This window comes from Bos taurus, chromosome 11, assembly GCF_002263795.3.
Source record: "Bos taurus isolate L1 Dominette 01449 registration number 42190680 breed Hereford chromosome 11, ARS-UCD2.0, whole genome shotgun sequence".
Classification (NCBI taxonomy): domain Eukaryota; kingdom Metazoa; phylum Chordata; class Mammalia; order Artiodactyla; family Bovidae; genus Bos; species Bos taurus.
Genome location: NC_037338.1, coordinates 96,154,461 through 96,175,357, shown reverse-complemented (window position 1 = coordinate 96,175,357; position 20,897 = coordinate 96,154,461). Strand labels below are relative to the sequence as shown.

The 20,897-nt window shown below is 41.2% G+C and overlaps 1 protein-coding gene across 7 annotated transcripts in view; it reads right to left on the bottom strand.

Moving 5' to 3' along the window:
• GAPVD1 (GTPase activating protein and VPS9 domains 1) overlaps positions 1–20,897 on the bottom strand; it is a 76,143-nt gene that overhangs the window by 43,704 nt on the left and 11,542 nt on the right. For all 7 annotated transcript variants that reach the window (NM_001102520.1, XM_010810351.4, XM_010810352.4 and 4 more), the window contains 1 exon segment: positions 838–1,055. In NM_001102520.1, coding sequence (NP_001095990.1) covers positions 838–1,022 — 185 coding nt within the window. In that variant the 5' untranslated portion in view covers positions 1,023–1,055.

The window sequence follows — 20,897 nt, the reverse complement described above, 5'->3', positions numbered from 1 at the left end:
CGTCTCATCTGTCGTCCCCTTCTCCTCCTGCCTTCTATCTTTCCCAGCACCAGGGTCTTTTCCAATGAGTCAGCTCTTTGCATCAGTATTGGAGCTTCAGCTTCAGAATCAGTCCTTCCAATGAATATTCAGGGTTGATTTCCTTTAGGAGTGAAGATTAGTCCTGCATTTTTTTGAATTTCATATTTATGGAATCATAGAGTATGTACTCTTTTATGTCTGTCTTCTTTTCTAGACAGTATACCACAGCATCAGTATTTCTAAACTTAAAAACCGCTTCTTGAGGGACTTCCCTGGTGGTCCAGTGGTTAAGAATCCACACTTCCACTGCAGGGGGCATGAGTGCAATCCCTGGTTGGGGAACTAAGATCCCACATGCCCTGTGGTGCAGCCAAAAAAAAAAAATTGCTTCTTGGAACAATAGAATAATGAAGTATTAACACAGTGAAAAATGAGGTTTCTAAAACTGCAAAGTAGATACACAATAGCAAAACATGAAAATGTATATTTTAAATAATATTAGGAGAAAAGTAGGAAACAAGATAACTTACTCTCTATACAAATAAAATGTTATATAATGCCAATGTACAAAATTAAACGCTGTGGTATAAAATATTAATGCTGAAGTTGTAATTCTCTACAACAGTGCTTAGGTCAATACATTAATTAATAAACAAAATAAGCAAAGACTCACCATTGGGATGCTGATTTAAGTTATCTTAAACGATGCACTTTGTTAGAAATATATTTGTTTATTTGCAGTTAGCAGTTATGTAACTGCCATAAGCAGAATTATAGCGGTTTATAAAATTTCTGAACTCAAAACCTTTTCTTTACCTGGTGATGATAAGCCGATCCAAATTAATTCTCTGCTGCTTAGCAATCCATGCTGTACGATACAACTTTTCGGCTGTCTTAAGTACATCTGCATTAAGCCTCTGAATGAGCTGTTTCTCAGAGTTCACGTATAAGCGTTCCTGCTTGAGGTGATGGGCCAGAGTATGAATATCTAGCTTCACCATCTTCAAACGTGGAGAAGGTACAAAGGCTGATCACTAAGAGTAAAAAAGAAAAAAAAATTATTTTTATTTTCGGGTCTCTCTGCTCAAATGTCTATTGAGAAAGCTCTTCTAAAACAACTCATTCTGAAACAGAGAAAATCACTTCTTACTTTCTCTTCTGACCTTTTATTAAGCATTTGCCCCTACTCAGCATATATTACATGCATGTTCAAGATGCTTAGAGTGGGGCTTCCCCACTGAAAGGCAAGGACTGCCAAGACCAAGGCTTGTCTGCTTTGTCGACTTACAGCTGTAATTTCGGGGCTAAGGAGAGGGCTTGGCTCACGCCAGGAGGTAAAGAAGTATTTGCCACAGGAATGAATGAAATCACACAATTCTTGTTCATCTAGTAGCTAAACAAACTGATAAAAATAGCACACATATTTTAGAGCATTATTATTTAAGCTATACCCTTGAAGTTAGAATGCCTGCCAGACCACAAATGTTTTCTATCAGCAATAGAAGCGTTTGTGGCCCAGATAGCAGAATACAACGTTGTGTCCAGACAGCAGTCATTAAGTTAGAAAAATGCTCCTCATTAAGAATTAAACAGTAGTGGTGGGGAAGAGAAGGACTGGGAGTTCGGGATCAGCAGATGCAAACTGTTACATACAGGATGAATAAACAAGGTCCCACTGTATAGCACAGGGAACGATATTCAATGCCCTGCGATAAACCGTAATGGGAAAGAATACTTATATCTGAGTTACTTCAAAACACTGTACATCAATGCGGAATTTACACTTGAATATGTTGAATTTACATTTAAATCAATGTTGAATCTAAACCTGAATAAAAATTTTTTTCAAGAATTAAACATTAAGATTGTATACTTAAAAGCTGCTATGAGAGTAAAGCTTTAAATGATCTCATCATAATAACAAGAAAATGGTAATTACATGAGGTGAAGGATGCATTAACTAACTTCACTGTGGCAAACTTTTGCAATATATGTGTACCAAATCATTATTATATAACTTAAACTTACACAATGCTATGTCAATTATACTTCAATAAAGTTGTGGGGACAGCTGTCCCCCTCCAAATAAAAACAAATTTAAAGAAAAGAAATATATTAAAAATCTTTTTAAAAATGTCCCAACCAAACAAATTCATAATGGATTTATTTGGAATTGATAAACCATAATTTGCAGTGAATTCAGCTTTGGAAAGAGGAACATAGCCCACAGAACTCTCCATATGTTTACAGACCCAATGAAAATATGTTTATATATATGAAATAAGTATTTTTGTGCTAAGACTTAAAAAAATACCAAGAATTAAACATTATGAGAATCAATGGAAATATATTTAAAGACACTTTTAAATTTAAAAAATGAAACAGATTCAACAATTTTTAAAATAAGTTTGATTTCAGAAATTTTTAACCTTTATTTTAATGAACTACTGATTTCTAGGGAAGTTTCTGGTATTATCATCTAACCTGAGTTTAACTGCTTTCAAAAAAACACTTTCTTGTACTTTATCAATTACCTAGCAAACTATTTTGGAGAAGGAAACGGCACCCCATTCCACTGCTCTTGTCTGGAAAATCCCATGGACGGAGGAGCCTGGTGGGCTGCGGTCCATGGGGTCACTGAGGGTCGGACACGACTGAGCGACTTCACTTTCACTTTTCACTTTCATGCATTGGAGAAGGAAATGGCAACCCACTCCAGTGTTCTTGCCTGGAGAATCCCAGGGACGGGGGAGCCTGGTGGGCTGCCGTCTATGGGGTCGCACAGAGTCGGACACGACTGAAGTGACTTAGCAGCAGCAGCAGCAAACTAATTCAAGTCGCCTGTATTAAGTCCCTCAGACTGCTTTCCTCTCAAAGATTTTAAATATGTCTACTTCACCAAGATGATTCGTTATTAAGTCACAAAAATATCCATGTACATTCAAAAAAACTGGTGCCAAACATACATAATCTTATTAACTCAGTCTAAAGAAAACACACATGACTTTGTAATCTTCCATGAGGGAATTCTGGAGAAGGCAATGGCACCCCACTCCAGTTCTCTTGCCTGGAAAATCCCATGGATGGAGGAGCCTGGTGGGCTGCAGTCCATGGGGTCACTGAGGGTCGGACACGACTGAGCAACTTCACTTTCACTTTTCACTTTCATGCATTGGAGAAGGAAATGGCAACCCACTCCAGTGTTCTTGCCTGGAGAAACCCAGGAATGGGGGAGCCTGGTGGGCTGCCGTCTATGGGGTCGCACAGAGTCGGACACGACTGAAGCGACTTAGAAGTAGTAGTTGTAGTATGAGGGAATTCTAACATCCTCTAGGGGGCTCTAAATCCACAGACTAAGAACAGAATCACTGAACAAATGGTTGTAATTATGAGAAGTATTATAGTTAACGAAAATAAAACTGAAATGGGCTCTTAAAGATATCTATGTTTCATTAATAGTTCTGTTACCTTGGGTACATAATGCATATTCTCTAAACTTCAGGCTTTTTTCTCCTAAAACGTGGACACAATACCTATATTTATTTTGTGCCTGGCATGAGCAACACATTAGGTACAAGGGATACAAAAAAAAAAGATAAAACCTAGTCCTCAAGGACTTTCTAATTTAATAGAACCCCCATTCTATTAGACATGCAAGTTAGTGGCTGCCCCAAAATATGGATTATATGCTGAAGGCTGTACAACGTAGAGCAGGGACAAAAGAGAAGGAGTGACGGAGAAGTTAGGTACCCGAGTCTGGTCTTCAAAGACAAGTATTTGGGCGGGGAGGCAGGGGTGGGATAAGAATTTGCCAGACAAAAAGAGGATTTCCTCAGCGATCAATGCAAAGAAATAGAGGAAAACAACAGAATGGGAAAGACTAGAGCTCTCTTCAAGAAAATTAGAGATACCAAGGGAACATTTCATGCAAGGATGGGCTCGATAAAGGACAGAAATGGTATGGACCTAACAGAAGCAGAAGATATTAAGAAGAGGTGGCAGGAATACACAGAAGAACTGTACAAAAAAAATCTTCACAACCCAGAAAACCACGATGGTGTGATCACTCACCTAGGGCCAGAGATTCTGGAATGTGAAGTTAAGTGGGCCTTAGAAAGCATCACTACAAACAAAGCTAATAGAGGTGATGGAATTCCAGTTGAGCTATTTCAAATCCTGAAAGATTACGTGGTGAAAGTGCTGCACTCAATATGCCAGCAAATTTGCAAAACTCAGCAGTGGCCACAGGACTGGAAAAGGTCAGTTTTCATTCCAATCCCAAAGAAAGGCAATGCCAAAGAATGCTCAAACTACCACACAATTGCATTCATCTCACACGCTAGTACAGTAATGCTCAAAATTCTCCAAGGCAGGCTTCAGCAATACATGAACTGTGAACTTCCTGATGTTCAAGCTGGTTTTAGAAAAGGCAGAGGAACCAGGGATCAAATTGCCAACATCCACTGGATCATGGAAAAAGCAAGAGAGTTCCAGAAAAACATCTATTTCTGCTTTATTGACTATGCCAAAGCCTTTGACTGTGTGGATCACAATAAACTGTGGAAAATTGTGAAAGAGATGGGAATATCAGACCACCTGATCTGCCTCTTGAGAAATCTGTATGAAGGTCAGGAAGCAACAGTTCAAATGGACATGGAACAACAGACTGGTTCCAAATAGGAAAAGGAGTACTTCAAGGCTGTATACTGTCACCCTGCTTATTTAACTTATATGCAGAGTACATCATGAGAAACGCTGGGCTGGAAGAAGCACAAGCTGGAATCAAGATTGCCTGGAGAAATATCAATAACCTCAGATATGCAGATGACACCACCCTTATGGCAGAAAGTGAAGAGGTACTAAAAAGCCTCTTGATGAAAGTGAAAGTGGAGAGTGAAAAAGCTGGCTTAAAGCTCCACATTCAGAAAAAGAAGATCATGGCATCTGGTCCCATCACTTCATGGGAAATAGATGGAGAAACAGTGGAAACAGGGTCAGACTTTATTTTTTGGGGCTCCAAAATCACTGTAGATGGTGACTGCAGCCATGAAATTAAAAGACGCTTACTCCTTGGAAGGAAAGTTATGACCAACCTAGATTGCATATTCAAAGCAGAGACATTACGTTGCCAACAAAGGTCTGTCTAATCAAGGCTATGGTTTTTCCTGTGGTCATGTATGGATGTGAGAGTTGGACTGTGAAGAAGGCTGAGCACCGAAGAATTCATGCTTTTGAACTGTAGTGTTGGAGAAGACTCTTGAGAGTCCCTTGGACTGCAAGGAGATCCAACCAGTTCATTCTGAAGGAGATCAGCCCTGGGATTTCTTTGGAAGGAATGATGCTAAAGCTGAAACTCCAGTAACTTTAGCCACCTCATGCGAAGAGTTGACTCACTGGAAAAGACTCTGATGCTGGGAGGGATTGGGGGCAGGAGGAGAAGGGGATGACAGCATGAGATGGCTGATGGCATCACTGACTCGATGGACGTGAGTCTGAGTGAACTCAGGGAGTTGGTGATGGACAGGGAGGCCTGGCGTGCTGCGATTCATGGGGTCGCGAAGAGTCGGACACGACTGAGTGACTGAACTGAACTGACTTCCAGATACACAGAGCCAATCAAGCAAAAGCACAGAGGTGTGTGATATTCAGAGAACTACACAGGACTTCCTACAGTTTGGGGACATGTGTATTTGTGTGTGTTAAGAGTGAGGCTGGAGGCAGAGGACTCAATGTATAATGACTGCACACAGAACCCAGTGTTAAGAAATTGGACAGTTAAAAAAAAAAAGAAAAGAAAAGAAAAAGAAACTGGACTGTAGGAGATGGGGAAAGAGTTTAAATGGATTAACATGATTAAATTTATATTTGAGAACATAAACGCTGGCAGTAAGGAGAAAGAAGAGGAGATAGGGATGGAACTAGATGAAGAAACACTACAAACTTGATAGGCAAGAAATACTGCAGTGGCAGTGGAAAGAATCGGACAGATGTGACAATCACTGGAGGCAGAAAATCCCTGCCTGCTGACACTTGTACATGGAGATGGTGAGGCAGGTGTTTCCAACTCCGGTGACAAGGGTTGGCTGTGGCGGTATACACCAGAATTGAGTATTATGTCAGAAAACCACTTTATAAACTGAAAATTGTGCCTGGTGTGGTTCTAAGAACTTTACACACTTCATCCTCACAACATCCCTCTGAGATAGGAACTTCGCAGCAAAGCGAATTAAGGCTCAGGGACGTTAAGTAACTTGCATCAGGCCAAGTGGGTGAGAGGTGACACAGCCAGTACATTTTACTATTTCCCTGATCTCTACAAGAATGGCTCAGAAAAATCCTGTGGTTACACAGGAGAACACTGTATTTTTCAGAGATGCACGCTCAGGTATGTAGAAGTGAAGTGTCAGGATATCTGGAACTCACTTGTACATGGTCAAAAAAAAAATTAAAAGATTTGTAAAACACTGCAAAATATAAACACTGTTGAATGAATCTGGTTGGTGGGTATACGGTGATCAATGTACTACTCTTCAACAGTTTCTTTATGTTAGAAGCTTTTCATAATAAAATGATAGAGGAAAATATTTTGGCGATTCTCAAACTGTACCTTTCTTGCTGCCTTAATACAACTTAACAAAATATCTTATCAACTATTGTGGGAACCTAGCCAGGCCCCCTAATCTCAAGGAGCTCACAGTCCAATTAGAACTGAAATTCTGTTCAAGATAGGACGCGTAAAATGTTTCCAACGACATAGCAAAATGTGAACGAATCTATGCAATTTAGAAACCAAAACCTTCAAGCAAACCCTCACTTAAAAAAATTAACACATGTCCGCAACTGAGACCCAGCATGGCCAAATAAATAAATATTTAAAAATAAAAAATCACATGAAGGTAATGCTTCAAATATCTGAACAAGAACTCACCTTCTAAACCCTTCGATAGCCCAAAATGTCTTCAAAGACATTTCTGTGAACATATTTTAAATAAATCCAGAACACTAGGTAAACTTGCTAAGCATTTTCTTTCAAGTTCATCAGACTATATGACCTACTATTACCCACCCTTACTGCTATCATGTACTACAGTCTCTCTCCTTCCCCTACAACACTCAAACTCCAATGATCATTTGACCCCACCAAGAATTTCAAGCCATTAAGCCTATTTTATATATATATATATATATATTTTTTTTTTTAAACTAACCTTCAGCCTCCTCCTGTCCCTGCTTCCCTCCTTACCCAACTAGCATAAACCCCATAGTCAATCATTATGATCACTTGCCGAATGCACTCTCAACTTGCTCCGTGCACGCATGCTAAGTTCTTTAGTCGTGTCCGACTCTTTGTGACCCTATGGACTGTAGCCTGCCAGGCTCCTCTGTCCATGGGATTCTCCAGGCAAAAATACTGGAGTGGATTGTGCTCCTCCAGGGGATCTTCCCGACCCAGGGATCGAACCTGCATCTAGTACATCTCCCTGCACTGGCAGGCAGGTTCTTTATCACTAGCGCTGCCTGGGAAGCCCGCAATTTGCCCTCACTTGACTGACCCTCAATTCCAGTTGAATCTAATGCTCTCCCAACTCCTACTTTATACCTGTGAATGAGAAAACCGACATACACAACCATGCTAGCATCACTTCAAACTCACGATCACAAACCCTACACGGGCCCTCACTGACGCATGGCACACGCACTGGTACTCCCCCAAGTCCCTCCACCACTCCCCAATCCCCCAGGCAATGAATCCATACCATCCTCTCTCCTCAGATCTCCAACTTCTTCCCCTCTCCTTATTCTGAGCCCCTTGCCTCCTACTTCACTGAGAAAACCGAAGCATCGGAAGCGATTTTCCACAGGCTCCCTGCTTCGGTCTTTGCTCTCGGCCTATTCTCAACACAGTGAGCCTAAGTGAAAGCCTGTGAAAGCCTAAGTCAAATAACATCATTGTACTTAAAATCCGCCAAAAGCTTCTTTTCTTGGCTCTCCGTGGTCTACCTCTATTCCCCTTTAGCTCTCTGACTTCACCTCCTATTACCAGACCACAGAACTTACCGTCCAAACTGGGACACTACTGGGAATGAAAGCAGACACTGTTAATAATTTCATCAAGACACACAAAGAAGGACATTAGATCACTCTCCTATCAACCCCCACATTCATTCTGTTTCAGCCCAATTCTCAAACCTGCCAGGCATACTTCCACTCCAGTATCTTTGCACCTGCTTCCCACCCGGGTCTCTTACTTCCTTTGGGTCTTAGAGTCATCTTCAGTGAAGTCTTTCTCGTCCACCCTACCTAAATTCCAACCCTCACTCAGTCACATGCTCATTTTATGTCTCCCTGATTTCATTTTTCTTGTTCAGTTCAGTCACTCAGTCGTGTCCAACGCTTTGCAAACCCCATGGACTGGAGCACACCAGACTTCCCTGATCATCACCAACTCCTGGAGCTTGCTCAAACTCACGTCTCTTGAATTGGTGATGCCATCCAATCATCTCAACCTCTGCTGTCCCCTACCCCTCCTGCCTTCAATCTTTCCCAGCATCAGGGTCTTTTCCAATGAGACAGTTCTTCGCATCAGGTGGCCAAAGTACTGGAGCTTCAGCTTCAGCATCAGTCCTCCCAATGAATATTCAGGACTGATCTCAGGATTGACTTGTTAGCACTGGTTACTATACATTTCACTTATCTATCTTATGTATTCACCATCTCCCCAAGAAAATATACACTCCCTAAGAGGAGGGATTTATGCCCAATTTGTTTCCAGTTCTGTTCGCACTGACTAGAATCCATCACATCATGCACATCAGTACACATCTGCTAATGAATATATGAATGAAAAAGAGGCATTTCAGTAACATATTCATGTTAGAAACCTCGTAAGCAGAGGTAGAAATAACATAGGAAGAACAAGCATGTAGTCTCTGATGGACAGGAAAAGAGGAGAGGTAAATACTATGAAAAGCATCAATACATGTTAACTACAATAAGCACACTGTACTGAAAACATTAAAAATACTACACGCTCAAAATTAACATTTATTCCTTACTTTTAGAGTATTATTTGTCTATACAAACCCTCGTATGCCTCTTCATTTTTATTTTCAACTCACCTTCATCCTTTGCTCCTTTACATTTTCAAGGCCTAGCTCAATGAAATCTTCCTTCCCAACCATGCAGTTTGCCCCACTGATAAATTCCAACTTTGAACTCCTAAAGCAGTGCTTATTCACACCATTACATTGGAACCGTTATTTTTTGTTTTCATCTTTAATGTCCATTTTCCTTCCAGCAAGAATGAAGGGTCCCCTCAAAGGATGAGAATTCTCTCTTAGACCTCTGTATGCCCAGCCCCCAATACCACAGCCGAACACAGAAGTTCTCATACAGGTTTGCTAACGGCATTATCACAAGTCGCTCTGAGAAAAAGAACTTAAGTAAAAATCAAAGAATTTTTAAATTAACTTTAGGTATATCTCACAGTAACAAACTGTTTTTTTCCCCCTGAAAGCTGCAAGCATTTTCAAAGTTGCTACTGCTAAGTCGCTTCAGTCGTGTCCAACTCTGCGACCCCATGGAGTGCAGCCTACCAGGCTTCTCCGTCCATGGGATTCTCCAGGCAAGAACACTGGAGTGGGCTGCCATTTCCTTCTCAAAGTTAGATAATTTCTTTTTGGAGGGGTCAATAATTAAACTTTGAAAATCTATATTAACCTCAGTTCCACTTAACCACATTTTCTACAAAAATAAAATCAATTATACCTATGCGTCACACAAGGCAATGGCACCCCACTCCAGTTGTCTTGCCTGGAAAATTCCATGGACGGAGGAGCCTAGTGGGCTGCAGTCCATGGCGTCGCTAAGAGTCGGACACGACTGAGCGACTTCACTTTCACTTTTCACTTTCATGCATTGGAGAAGGAAATGGCAACCCACTCCAGTGTTCTTGCCTGGAGAAACCCAGGAATGGGGGAGCCTGGTGGGCTGCCGTCTATGGGGTCGCACAGAGTCGGACACGACTGAAGCGACTTAGAAGTAGTAGTTGTAGTATGAGGGAATTCTAACATCCTCTAGGGGGCTCTAAATCCACAGACTAAGAACAGAATCACTGAACAAATGGTTGTAATTATGAGAAGTATTATAGTTAATGAAAATAAAACTGAAATGGGCTCTTAAAGATATCTATGTTTCATTAATAGTTCTGTTACCTTGGGTACATAATGCATATTCTCTAAACTTCAGGCTTTTTTCTCCTAAAACGTGGACACAATACCTATATTTATTTTGTGCCTGGCATGAGCAACACATTAGGTACAAGGGATACAAAAAAAAAAAAGATAAAACCTAGTCCTCAAGGACTTTCTAATTTAATAGAACCCCCATTCTATTAGACATGCAAGTTAGTGGCTGCCCCAAAATATGGATTATATGCTGAAGGCTGTACAACGTAGAGCAGGGACAAAAGAGAAGGAGTGACGGAGAAGTTAGGTACCCGAGTCTGGTCTTCAAAGACAAGTATTTGGGCGGGGAGGCAGGGGTGGGATAAGAATTTGCCAGACAAAAAGAGGATTTCCTCAAGATCAATGCAAAGAAATAGAGGAAAACAACAGAATGGGAAAGACTAGAGCTCTCTTCAAGAAAATTAGAGATACCAAGGGAACATTTCATGCAAGGATGGGCTCAATAAAGGACAGAAATGGTATGGACCTAACAGAAACAGAAGATATTAAGAAGAGGTGGCAAGAATACACAGAACTGTACAAAAAAGATCCTCACGACCCAGAAAACCACGATGGTGTGATCACTCACCTAGGGCCAGAGATCCTGGAATGTGAAGTCAAGTGGGCCTTAGAAAGCATCACTACAAACAAAGCTAGTGGAGGTGATGGAATTCCAGTTGAGCTCTTTCAAATCCTGAAAGATGATGCTGTGAAAGTGCTGCACTCAATATGCCAGCAAATTTGGAAAACTCAGCAGTGGCCACAGGACTGGAAAAGGTCAGTTTTCCTTCCAATCCCAAAGAAAGGCAATGCCAAAGAATGCTCAAACTACGGCACAATTGCACTCACCTCACACGCTAGTAAAGTAATGTTCAAAATTCTCCAAGCCAGGCTTTAGCAATATGTGAACTGTGAATTTCCTGATGTTCAAGCTGGTTTTAAAAAGGCAGAGGAACCAGAGATCAAATTGCCAACATCCGCTGGATTATGGAAAAAGCAAGAGAGTTCCAGAAAAACGTCTATTTCTGTTTTATTGACTACGCTAAAGCCTTTGACTGTGTGGATCACAATAAACTGTGGAAAATTCTGAAAGAGATGGAATACCAGACCACCTGACCTGCCTCTTAAGAAATCTGTATGCAGGTCAGGAAGCAACAGTTCGAACTGGACATGGAACAACAGACTGGTTCCAATAGGAAAAGGAGTACTTCAAGGCTGTATATTGTCACCCTGCTTATTTAACTTATATGCAGAGACATCATGAGAAATGGTAGACGGGGAGAAACACAAGCTGGAATCAAGATTGCTGGGAGAAATATCAATAACCTGAGATATGCAGCTGACACCACCCTTATGGCAGAAAGTGAAGAGGAACTAAAAAGCCTCTTGATGAAAGTGAAAGTGGAGAGTGAAAAAGTTGGCTTAAAGCTCCACATTCAGAAAACGAAGATCATGGCATCTGGTCCCATCACTTCATGGGAAATAGATGGGGAAACAGTGGAAATAATCTCAGACTTTATTTTTGGGGGCTCCAAAATCAGTGAAGATGGTGACTGCAGCCATGAAATTAAAAGACTATTACTCCTTGGAAGGAAAGTTATGACCAACCTAGATAACATATTGAAAAGCAGAGACAGTACGTTGCCAACAAAGGTCCGTCTACTCAGGGCTATGGTTTTCCTGTGGTCATGTATGGATGTGAGAGTTGGACTGTGAAGAAGGCTGAGTGCCAAATAACTGATGCTTTTGAACTGTGGTGCTGGAGAAGACTCTTGAGAGTCCCTTGGACTGCAAGGAGATCCAACCAGTCCATTCTGAAGGAGATCAGCCCTGGGATTTCTTTGGAGGGAATGATGCTGAAGCTGATACTCCAGTACTTTGGCCACCTCATGCAAAGAGTTGACTCATTGGAAAACACTCTGATGCTCGGCGGGATTGGGGGCAGGAGGAGAAGGGGACGACAGAGGATGAGATGGCTGGATGGCATCACTGACTCGATGGACGTGAGTCTGAGTGAACTCCGGGAGTTGTTGATGGACAGGGAGGCCTGGCGTGTTGCGATTCATGAGGTTGCGAAGAATCGGACACGACTGAGTGACTGAACTGAACTGAACTGACTTCCAGATACACAGAGCCAATCAAGCAAAAGCACAGAGGTGTGTGATATTCAGAGAACTACACATGACTTCCTACAGTTTGGGGACATGTGTGTTTGTGTGTGTTAAGAGTGAGGCTGGAGGCAGAGGACTCAATGTATAATGAGATAAGGCTACAGACAGACTGCACACAGAACCCAGTGTTAAGAAATTGGACTGTAAAAAAAAAGAAAAGAAAAGAAAAAGAAACTGGACTGTAGGAGATGGGGAAAGAGTTTAAATGGATTAACATGATTAAATTTATATTTGAGAACATAAACTCTGGCAGTAAGGAGAAAGAAGAGGAGATAGGGATGGAACTAGATGAAGAAACACTACAAACTTGATAGGCAAGAAATACTGCAGTGGCAGTGGAAAGAATCGGACAGATGTGACAGACACTGGAGGCAGAAAATCCCAGCTTGCTGACACTTATACATGGCGATGGCGAGGCAGGTGTTTCCAACTCCGGTGACAAGGGTCGGCTGTGGCGGTATACACCAGAATTGAGTATTATGTCAGAAAACCACTTTATAAACTGAAAATTGTGCCTGGTGTGGTTCTAAGAACTTTACACACTTCATCCTCACAACATCCCTCTGAGATAGGAACTTCGCAGCAAAGCGAATTAAGGCTCAGGGACGTTAAGTAACTTGCACGAGGCCAAGTGGGTGACAGGTGACAGAGCCGGTACATTTTACTATTTCCCTGATCTACAAGAATGGCTCAGAAAAATCCTGTGGTTACACAGGAGAACACTGTATTTTTCAGAGATGCACGCTCAGGTATGTAGAAGTGAAGTGTCAGGATATCTGGAACTCACTTGTACATGGTCAAAAAAAAAATTAAAAGATTTGTAAAACACTGCAAAATATAAACACTGTTGAATGAATCTGGTTGGTGGGTATACGGTGATCAATGTACTACTCTTCAACAGTTTCTTTATGTTAGAAGCTTTTCATAATAAAATGATAGAGGAAAATATTTTGGCGATTCTCAAACTGTACCTTTCTTGCTGCCTTAATACAGCTTAACAAAATATCTTATCAACTATTGTGGGAACCTAGCCAGGCCCCCTAATCTCAAGGAGCTCACAGTCCAATTAGAACTGAAATTCTGTTCAAGATAGGACGCGTAAAATGTTTCCAACGACATAGCAAAATGTGAACGAATCTATGCAATTTAGAAACCAAAACCTTCAAGCAAACCCTCACTTAAAAAAATTAACACATGTCCGCAACTGAGACCCAGCATGGCCAAATAAATAAATATTTAAAAATAAAAAATCACATGAAGGTAATGCTTCAAATATCTGAACAAGAACTCACCTTCTAAACCCTTCGATAGCCCAAAATGTCTTCAAAGACATTTCTGTGAACATATTTTAAATAAATCCAGAACACTAGGTAAACTTGCTAAGCATTTTCTTTCAAGTTCATCAGACTATATGACCTACTATTACCCACCCTTACTGCTATCATGTACTACAGTCTCTCTCCTTCCCCTACAACACTCAAACTCCAATGATCATTTGACCCCACCAAGAATTTCAAGCCATTAAGCCTATTTTATATATATATATATATATATATTTTTTTTTTAAACTAACCTTCAGCCTCCTCCTGTCCCTGCTTCCCTCCTTACCCAACTAGCATAAACCCCATAGTCAATCATTATGATCACTTGCCGAATGCACTCTCAACTTGCTCCGTGCACGCATGCTAAGTTCTTTAGTCGTGTCCGACTCTTTGTGACCCTATGGACTGTAGCCTGCCAGGCTCCTCTGTCCATGGGATTCTCCAGGCAAAAATACTGGAGTGGATTGTGCTCCTCCAGGGGATCTTCCCGACCCAGGGATCGAACCTGCATCTAGTACATCTCCCTGCACTGGCAGGCAGGTTCTTTATCACTAGCGCTGCCTGGGAAGCCCGCAATTTGCCCTCACTTGACTGACCCTCAATTCCAGTTGAATCTAATGCTCTCCCAACTCCTACTTTATACCTGTGAATGAGAAAACCGACATACACAACCATGCTAGCATCACTTCAAACTCACGATCACAAACCCTACACGGGCCCTCACTGACGCATGGCACACGCACTGGTACTCCCCCAAGTCCCTCCACCACTCCCCAATCCCCCAGGCAATGAATCCATACCATCCTCTCTCCTCAGATCTCCAACTTCTTCCCCTCTCCTTATTCTGAGCCCCTTGCCTCCTACTTCACTGAGAAAACCGAAGCATCGGAAGCGATTTTCCACAGGCTCCCTGCTTCGGTCTTTGCTCTCGGCCTATTCTCAACACAGTGAGCCTAAGTGAAAGCCTGTGAAAGCCTAAGTCAAATAACATCATTGTACTTAAAATCCGCCAAAAGCTTCTTTTCTTGGCTCTCCGTGGTCTACCTCTATTCCCCTTTAGCTCTCTGACTTCACCTCCTATTACCAGACCACAGAACTTACCGTCCAAACTGGGACACTACTGGGAATGAAAGCAGACACTATTAATAATTTCATCAAGACACACAAAGAAGGACATTAGATCACTCTCCTATCAACCCCCACATTCATTCTGTTTCAGCCCGATTCTCAAACCTGCCGGGCATACTTCCACTCCAGTATCTTTGCACCTGCTTCCCACCCGGGTCTCTTACTTCCTTTGGGTCTTAGAGTCATCTTCAGTGAAGTCTTTCTCGTCCACCCTACCTAAATTCCAACCCTCACTCAGTCACATGCTCATTTTATGTCTCCCTGATTTCATTTTTCTTGTTCAGTTCAGTCACTCAGTCGTGTCCAACGCTTTGCAAACCCCATGGACTGGAGCACACCAGACTTCCCTGATCATCACCAACTCCTGGAGCTTGCTCAAACTCACGTCTCTTGAATTGGTGATGCCATCCAATCATCTCAACCTCTGCTGTCCCCTACCCCTCCTGCCTTCAATCTTTCCCAGCATCAGGGTCTTTTCCAATGAGACAGTTCTTCGCATCAGGTGGCCAAAGTACTGGAGCTTCAGCTTCAGCATCAGTCCTCCCAATGAATATTCAGGACTGATCTCAGGATTGACTTGTTAGCACTGGTTACTATACATTTCACTTATCTATCTTATGTATTCACCATCTCCCCAAGAAAATATACACTCCCTAAGAGGAGGGATTTATGCCCAATTTGTTTCCAGTTCTGTTCGCACTGACTAGAATCCATCACATCATGCACATCAGTACACATCTGCTAATGAATATATGAATGAAAAAGAGGCATTTCAGTAACATATTCATGTTAGAAACCTCGTAAGCAGAGGTAGAAATAACATAGGAAGAACAAGCATGTAGTCTCTGATGGACAGGAAAAGAGGAGAGGTAAATACTATGAAAAGCATCAATACATGTTAACTACAATAAGCACACTGTACTGAAAACATTAAAAATACTACACGCTCAAAATTAACATTTATTCCTTACTTTTAGAGTATTATTTGTCTATACAAACCCTCGTATGCCTCTTCATTTTTATTTTCAACTCACCTTCATCCTATTTGCTCCTTTACATTTTCAAGGCCTAGCTCAATGAAATCTTCCTTCCCAACCATGCAGTTTGCCCCACTGATAAATTCCAACTTTGAACTCCTAAAGCAGTGCTTATTCACACCATTACATTGGAACCGTTATTTTTTGTTTTCATCTTTAATGTCCATTTTCCTTCCAGCAAGAATGAAGGGTCCCCTCAAAGGATGAGAATTCTCTCTTAGACCTATGTATGTCCAGCCCCCAATACCACAGCCGAACACAGAAGTTCTCATACAGGTTTGCTAACGGCATTATCACAAGTCGCTCTGAGAAAAAGAACTTAAGTAAAAATCAAAGAATTTTTAAATTAACTTTAGGTATATCTCACAGTAACAAACTGTTTTTTGCCCCCTGAAAGCTGCAAGCATTTTCAAAGTTAGATAATCTCTTTTTGGAGGGGTCAATAACTGAACTTTGAAAATCTATATTAACCTCAGTTCCACTTACCCACATTTTCTACAAAAATAAAGTCAATTATACCTATGCATCAGAGAAGGCAATGGCACCTCACTTCAATACTCTTGCCTGGAAATCCCATGGATGGAGGGCCTGGTAGGCTGCAGTCCATGGGGTCGTGAAGAGTTGGACACGACTGAGCAACTTCACTCTCACTTTTCACTTTCTTACATTGGAGAAGGAAATGACAACCCACTCCAGTGTTCTTGCCTGGAGAATCCCAGGGACGGGGGAGCCTGGTGGGCTGCCGTCTATGGGGTCACAGAGTCGGACACGACTGAAGCGACTTAGTAGCAGCAGCAGCAGCATACCTGTGCGTGTTAAGTCAGATTTTAACCTTTTCAACTCATGTTAGGAAGACTTATCACTGAGAGCCCAGAGGGAGATTTTAGTTGGAAGAATGAAGCACACTGGGCTTTTGTATCGTTCCTACAATTGTGTAGAGGAGAGGCTGCCAAACTACAGCCTGTGGGTCAAATTCAACCAGTTGCCTACTTGTACAAATAAAGTTTTACCAGAACACAGCCATGCACATTTGTTTATATATTATCATTGGCTGTTCTCAGGCTACAACAGCAGAGCTGAATAGTTGCCAGAGTCACCAGAGTCCATATGCCACAAAGCCTAAAACGTTCACTATCTGGCCTAAAAAGCCTGTCAACTCCTGATAAGCACGCATACCTACTCTAACACAGAGCATGGGGAAGGAAGCACAACCAGATAAAGTGAAATTCGTGGATTAGAAAATGCATTCAAAGTTCCAGGGAGGAAACGCGTATCACACATGTCAGCAACTATGCCTGAACTCCCGTGACTCAAGGACTCAAAAGTAGGGGGAAATCATTTCAAATGTTTTATGGAATGAGAATCATGTCTGATTATTTCACTGATGAAAATTTCTAATCAGAAGCATCCCAAGTTAATGATATGCAGCTAAGAGTTTTAAACTTATAAGTAACAGCGAGAGTTTATCTAATCATCTCTCTCTTGTTGTTCAGTTGCTCGGCTCTTTGAGATCCCATGGACTGTAGCACGCCAGGCTTCAGGAATTTAATAAACTCAAGATCAACTCTATAAGTCAGTAACACAAAAACACTCACTACTTTATCATTTTTTATAGAAATTATTTCATACAAGACAACAGAAAGGATATTAAAAAAAAAAACAAACAAACAACTACAGTAAGAAAATCTGAGGGATTTAAGACTGGGCTCTGCCTTCTACTGGCACCGTGATCTGTAGCTAGTGATTTCAGCTAAGTTTCTGCTTCCCCATCTTCAAAACTGGGATAATGCTCTTACCTCTTACCTACTTCATATGCTCAATAGTATAGTTCACATGAGAAGATTGTGAAGTATAAATAATCTATGATGTAGGACATCACTATTCTTATCAATTAAGAGGTAGGGCAGGGAATTTCCTGGTGGTCCAGTGGTTAGGACTCTCTACTTTCACAGCCAAGGGCCTCGGTCCAATCCCTGGTCAATGAGGTAAAATCCCACAGGCCACGTGGCACAGCTTGTGGGATCTTAGTTCCTCCACAAAAAAGAGGCAGAGTAATTTTTATCATTTCGCTAGGACACAATGAGACATACTCCATGTCCTTCACATGACAGAGGCGACCAAAATGAACCTTTCCATGAAAGTAAGCGTGAAATATCAAACAGTTTGCGTTAGGAGGTTTCTGTGTTTTGTTTCCGATCACAGTGAACTGAAAGAAAAAATATTCTTACCTTTTTAGTTAAAAGGTAAGACAGACTACTTGCTAACATGATGAAACCTATACTAATAAAGGCTTATTAAAGGTGAACTAGCTTCAAGCAAAGAGCATTTTTAGTAACATAATATGCCACACATAGGTATGGCTTTGAATTTTGAGAATAAAGCATGTTTTGCAAACAAATAATTTGGTTAATTAAAATGATCCAATCAAAAATTACAGAGATAATAACAACTAAATGTAACATATCCTGAATGAGATCCTGGAACAGAAAAAGGACATCAGGTAAAGACTAAAGAAATCTGAATAAAGTATGAACTTTAATTAATAATAATTATCAATACTGGTTCACTAATTATAGCAAATGTGCCATATCAACAGGAACTTGATACTGGGTGTATGGCAACTCCTTATACCATCATCTAGGTTTTTCTGTAAATTAAACTGTTCTAAAAAGTAAAGTCTTTTAATTTTTTGTTGTATAAATAACATAATTCTAAATCTAAGCATACAATTTGGCAACTTCTCTCAGTAAGAAAAAGTATACGAATTTGAGAACTGCACATGAACACTGTAATTTATCATCAACTGATGTCACAGAACCCACTAACATCTGGTAACATACTGCACTGTTTAAACTATCATTCTAAGAATATTTTTTCTTTCAGTTCACTGTGATCGGAAACAAAACACAGAAACCTCCTAACGCAAAAGTTCCACAGGTGTATTAACATTTTGCACTAATTCCTAGTCAAAAGAAGCAAGGCAAATCAGCCAGAATTGTTTAGGAAAAGTCAGTTTTCATATTAATTTCCACTTAATAGCAAAATTTTTAAAAAGCCATTATAAGTAGTAGTGGTTGAGCTTGAAGAGGAGAGTTTTGGCTGGTGGTAGTAAAGTGTACGTGTGCCTAGGAAACAAAAACAATAATAACCACTGGGCCTTTCAGGATTGTCATTCAGTTCAGTTCAGTCGCTCAGTCGTGTCTGACTCTTCGAGACCCCATGAATCGCAGCACGCCAGGCCTCCCTGTCCATCACCAACTCCTGGAGTTCACTCAGACTCACGTCCATCGAGTCAGTGATGCCATCCAGCCATCTCATCCTCTATCGTCCCCTTCTCCTCCTGCCCCCAATCCGTCCCAGCATCAAAGTCTTTCCCAAGGAGTCAACTCTTCCCATGAGGTGGCCAAAGTACTGGAGTTTCAGCTTTAGCATCATTCCCTCCAAAGAAATCCCAGGGCTGATCTCCTTCAGAATGGACTGGTTGGATCTCCTTGCAGTCCAAGGGACTCTCAAGAGTCTTCTCCAACACCACAGTTCAAAAGCATCAATTCTTCGGCACTCAGCCTTCTTCACAGTCCAATTCTCACATCCATTCATGACCATGGGAAAGACCATAGCCTTGACTAGACGGACCTTTGTTGGCAAAGTAATGTCTCCACTTTTGAATACGCTATCTAGGTTGGTCATAACTTTCCTTCCAAGGAGTAAGCGTCTTTTAATTTCATGGCTGCAGTCACCATCTGCAGTGATTTTGGAGCCCCCAAAAATAAAGTCTGACACTGTTTCCACTGTTTCCCCATCTATTTCCCATGAAGTGATGGGACCAGATACCATGATCTTCGTTTTCTGAATGTGGAGCTTTAAGCCAACTTTTTCACTCTCCACTTTCACTTTCATCAAGAGGCTTTTTAGTTCCTCTTCACTTTCTGCCATAAGGGTGGTGTCAGCTGCATATCTGAGGTTATTGATATTTCTCCCAGCAATCTTGATTCCAGCTTGTGTTTCTGGAATGTGAGGTCAAGTGGGCCTTAGAAAGCATCACTATGAACAAAGCTAGTGGAGGTGATGGAATTCCAGTTGAGCTCTTTCAAATCCTGAAAGATGATGCTGTGAAAGTGCTGCACTCAATATGCCAGCAAATTTGGAAAACTCAGTAGTGGCCACAGGACTAGAAAAGGTCAGTTTTCATTCCAATCCCAAAGAAAGGCAATGCCAAAGAATGCTTAAACTACCACACAATTGCACTCATCTCACACGCTAGTAAAGTAATGCTCAAAATTCTCCAAGCCAGGCTCAGCAATACATGAACCGTGAACTTTCTGATGTTCAAACTGGTTTTAAAAAGGCAGAGGAACCAGAGATCAAATTGCCAATATCCTCCGGATCATGGAAAAGGCAAGAGAGTTCCAGAAAAACATCTATTTCTGCTTTATTGACTATGCCAAAGCCTTTGACTGTGTGGATCACAAGAAACTGTGGAAAATTGTGAAAGAGATGGGAATACCAGACCACCTGATCTGCCTCTTGAGAAATCTGTACGCAGGTCAGGAAGCAACAGTTCGAACTGGACATGGAACAACAGACTGGTTCCAAATAGGAAAAGGAGTACGTCAAGGCTGTATATTATCACCCTGCTTATTTAACTTCTATGCAGAGTACATCATGAGAAACGCTGGACTGGAAGAAACACAAACTGGAATCAAGATTGCCAGGAGGATTGTCATTGCTAGGGACTAACTAGGTACTTTATATGGAAATTTGCATTTCATCTGTGTAACATTCCTGAAAGGTATTCGTACCCACCTTTTACTGATGAAGAAATTAAATATTCTGCCCAAGGTCAAATCAGTAACTAGCAAAGCTAAGACTAGAATCCAAGTGTACCTGGCTTACACAGATTTTAACCACCATGCCATGTGCCTCCCAAAAATGAGTGCTTTAATTCACCATCAAGGTCACTTCTTCTACTCACCCCACTCTTCCAACTATTAA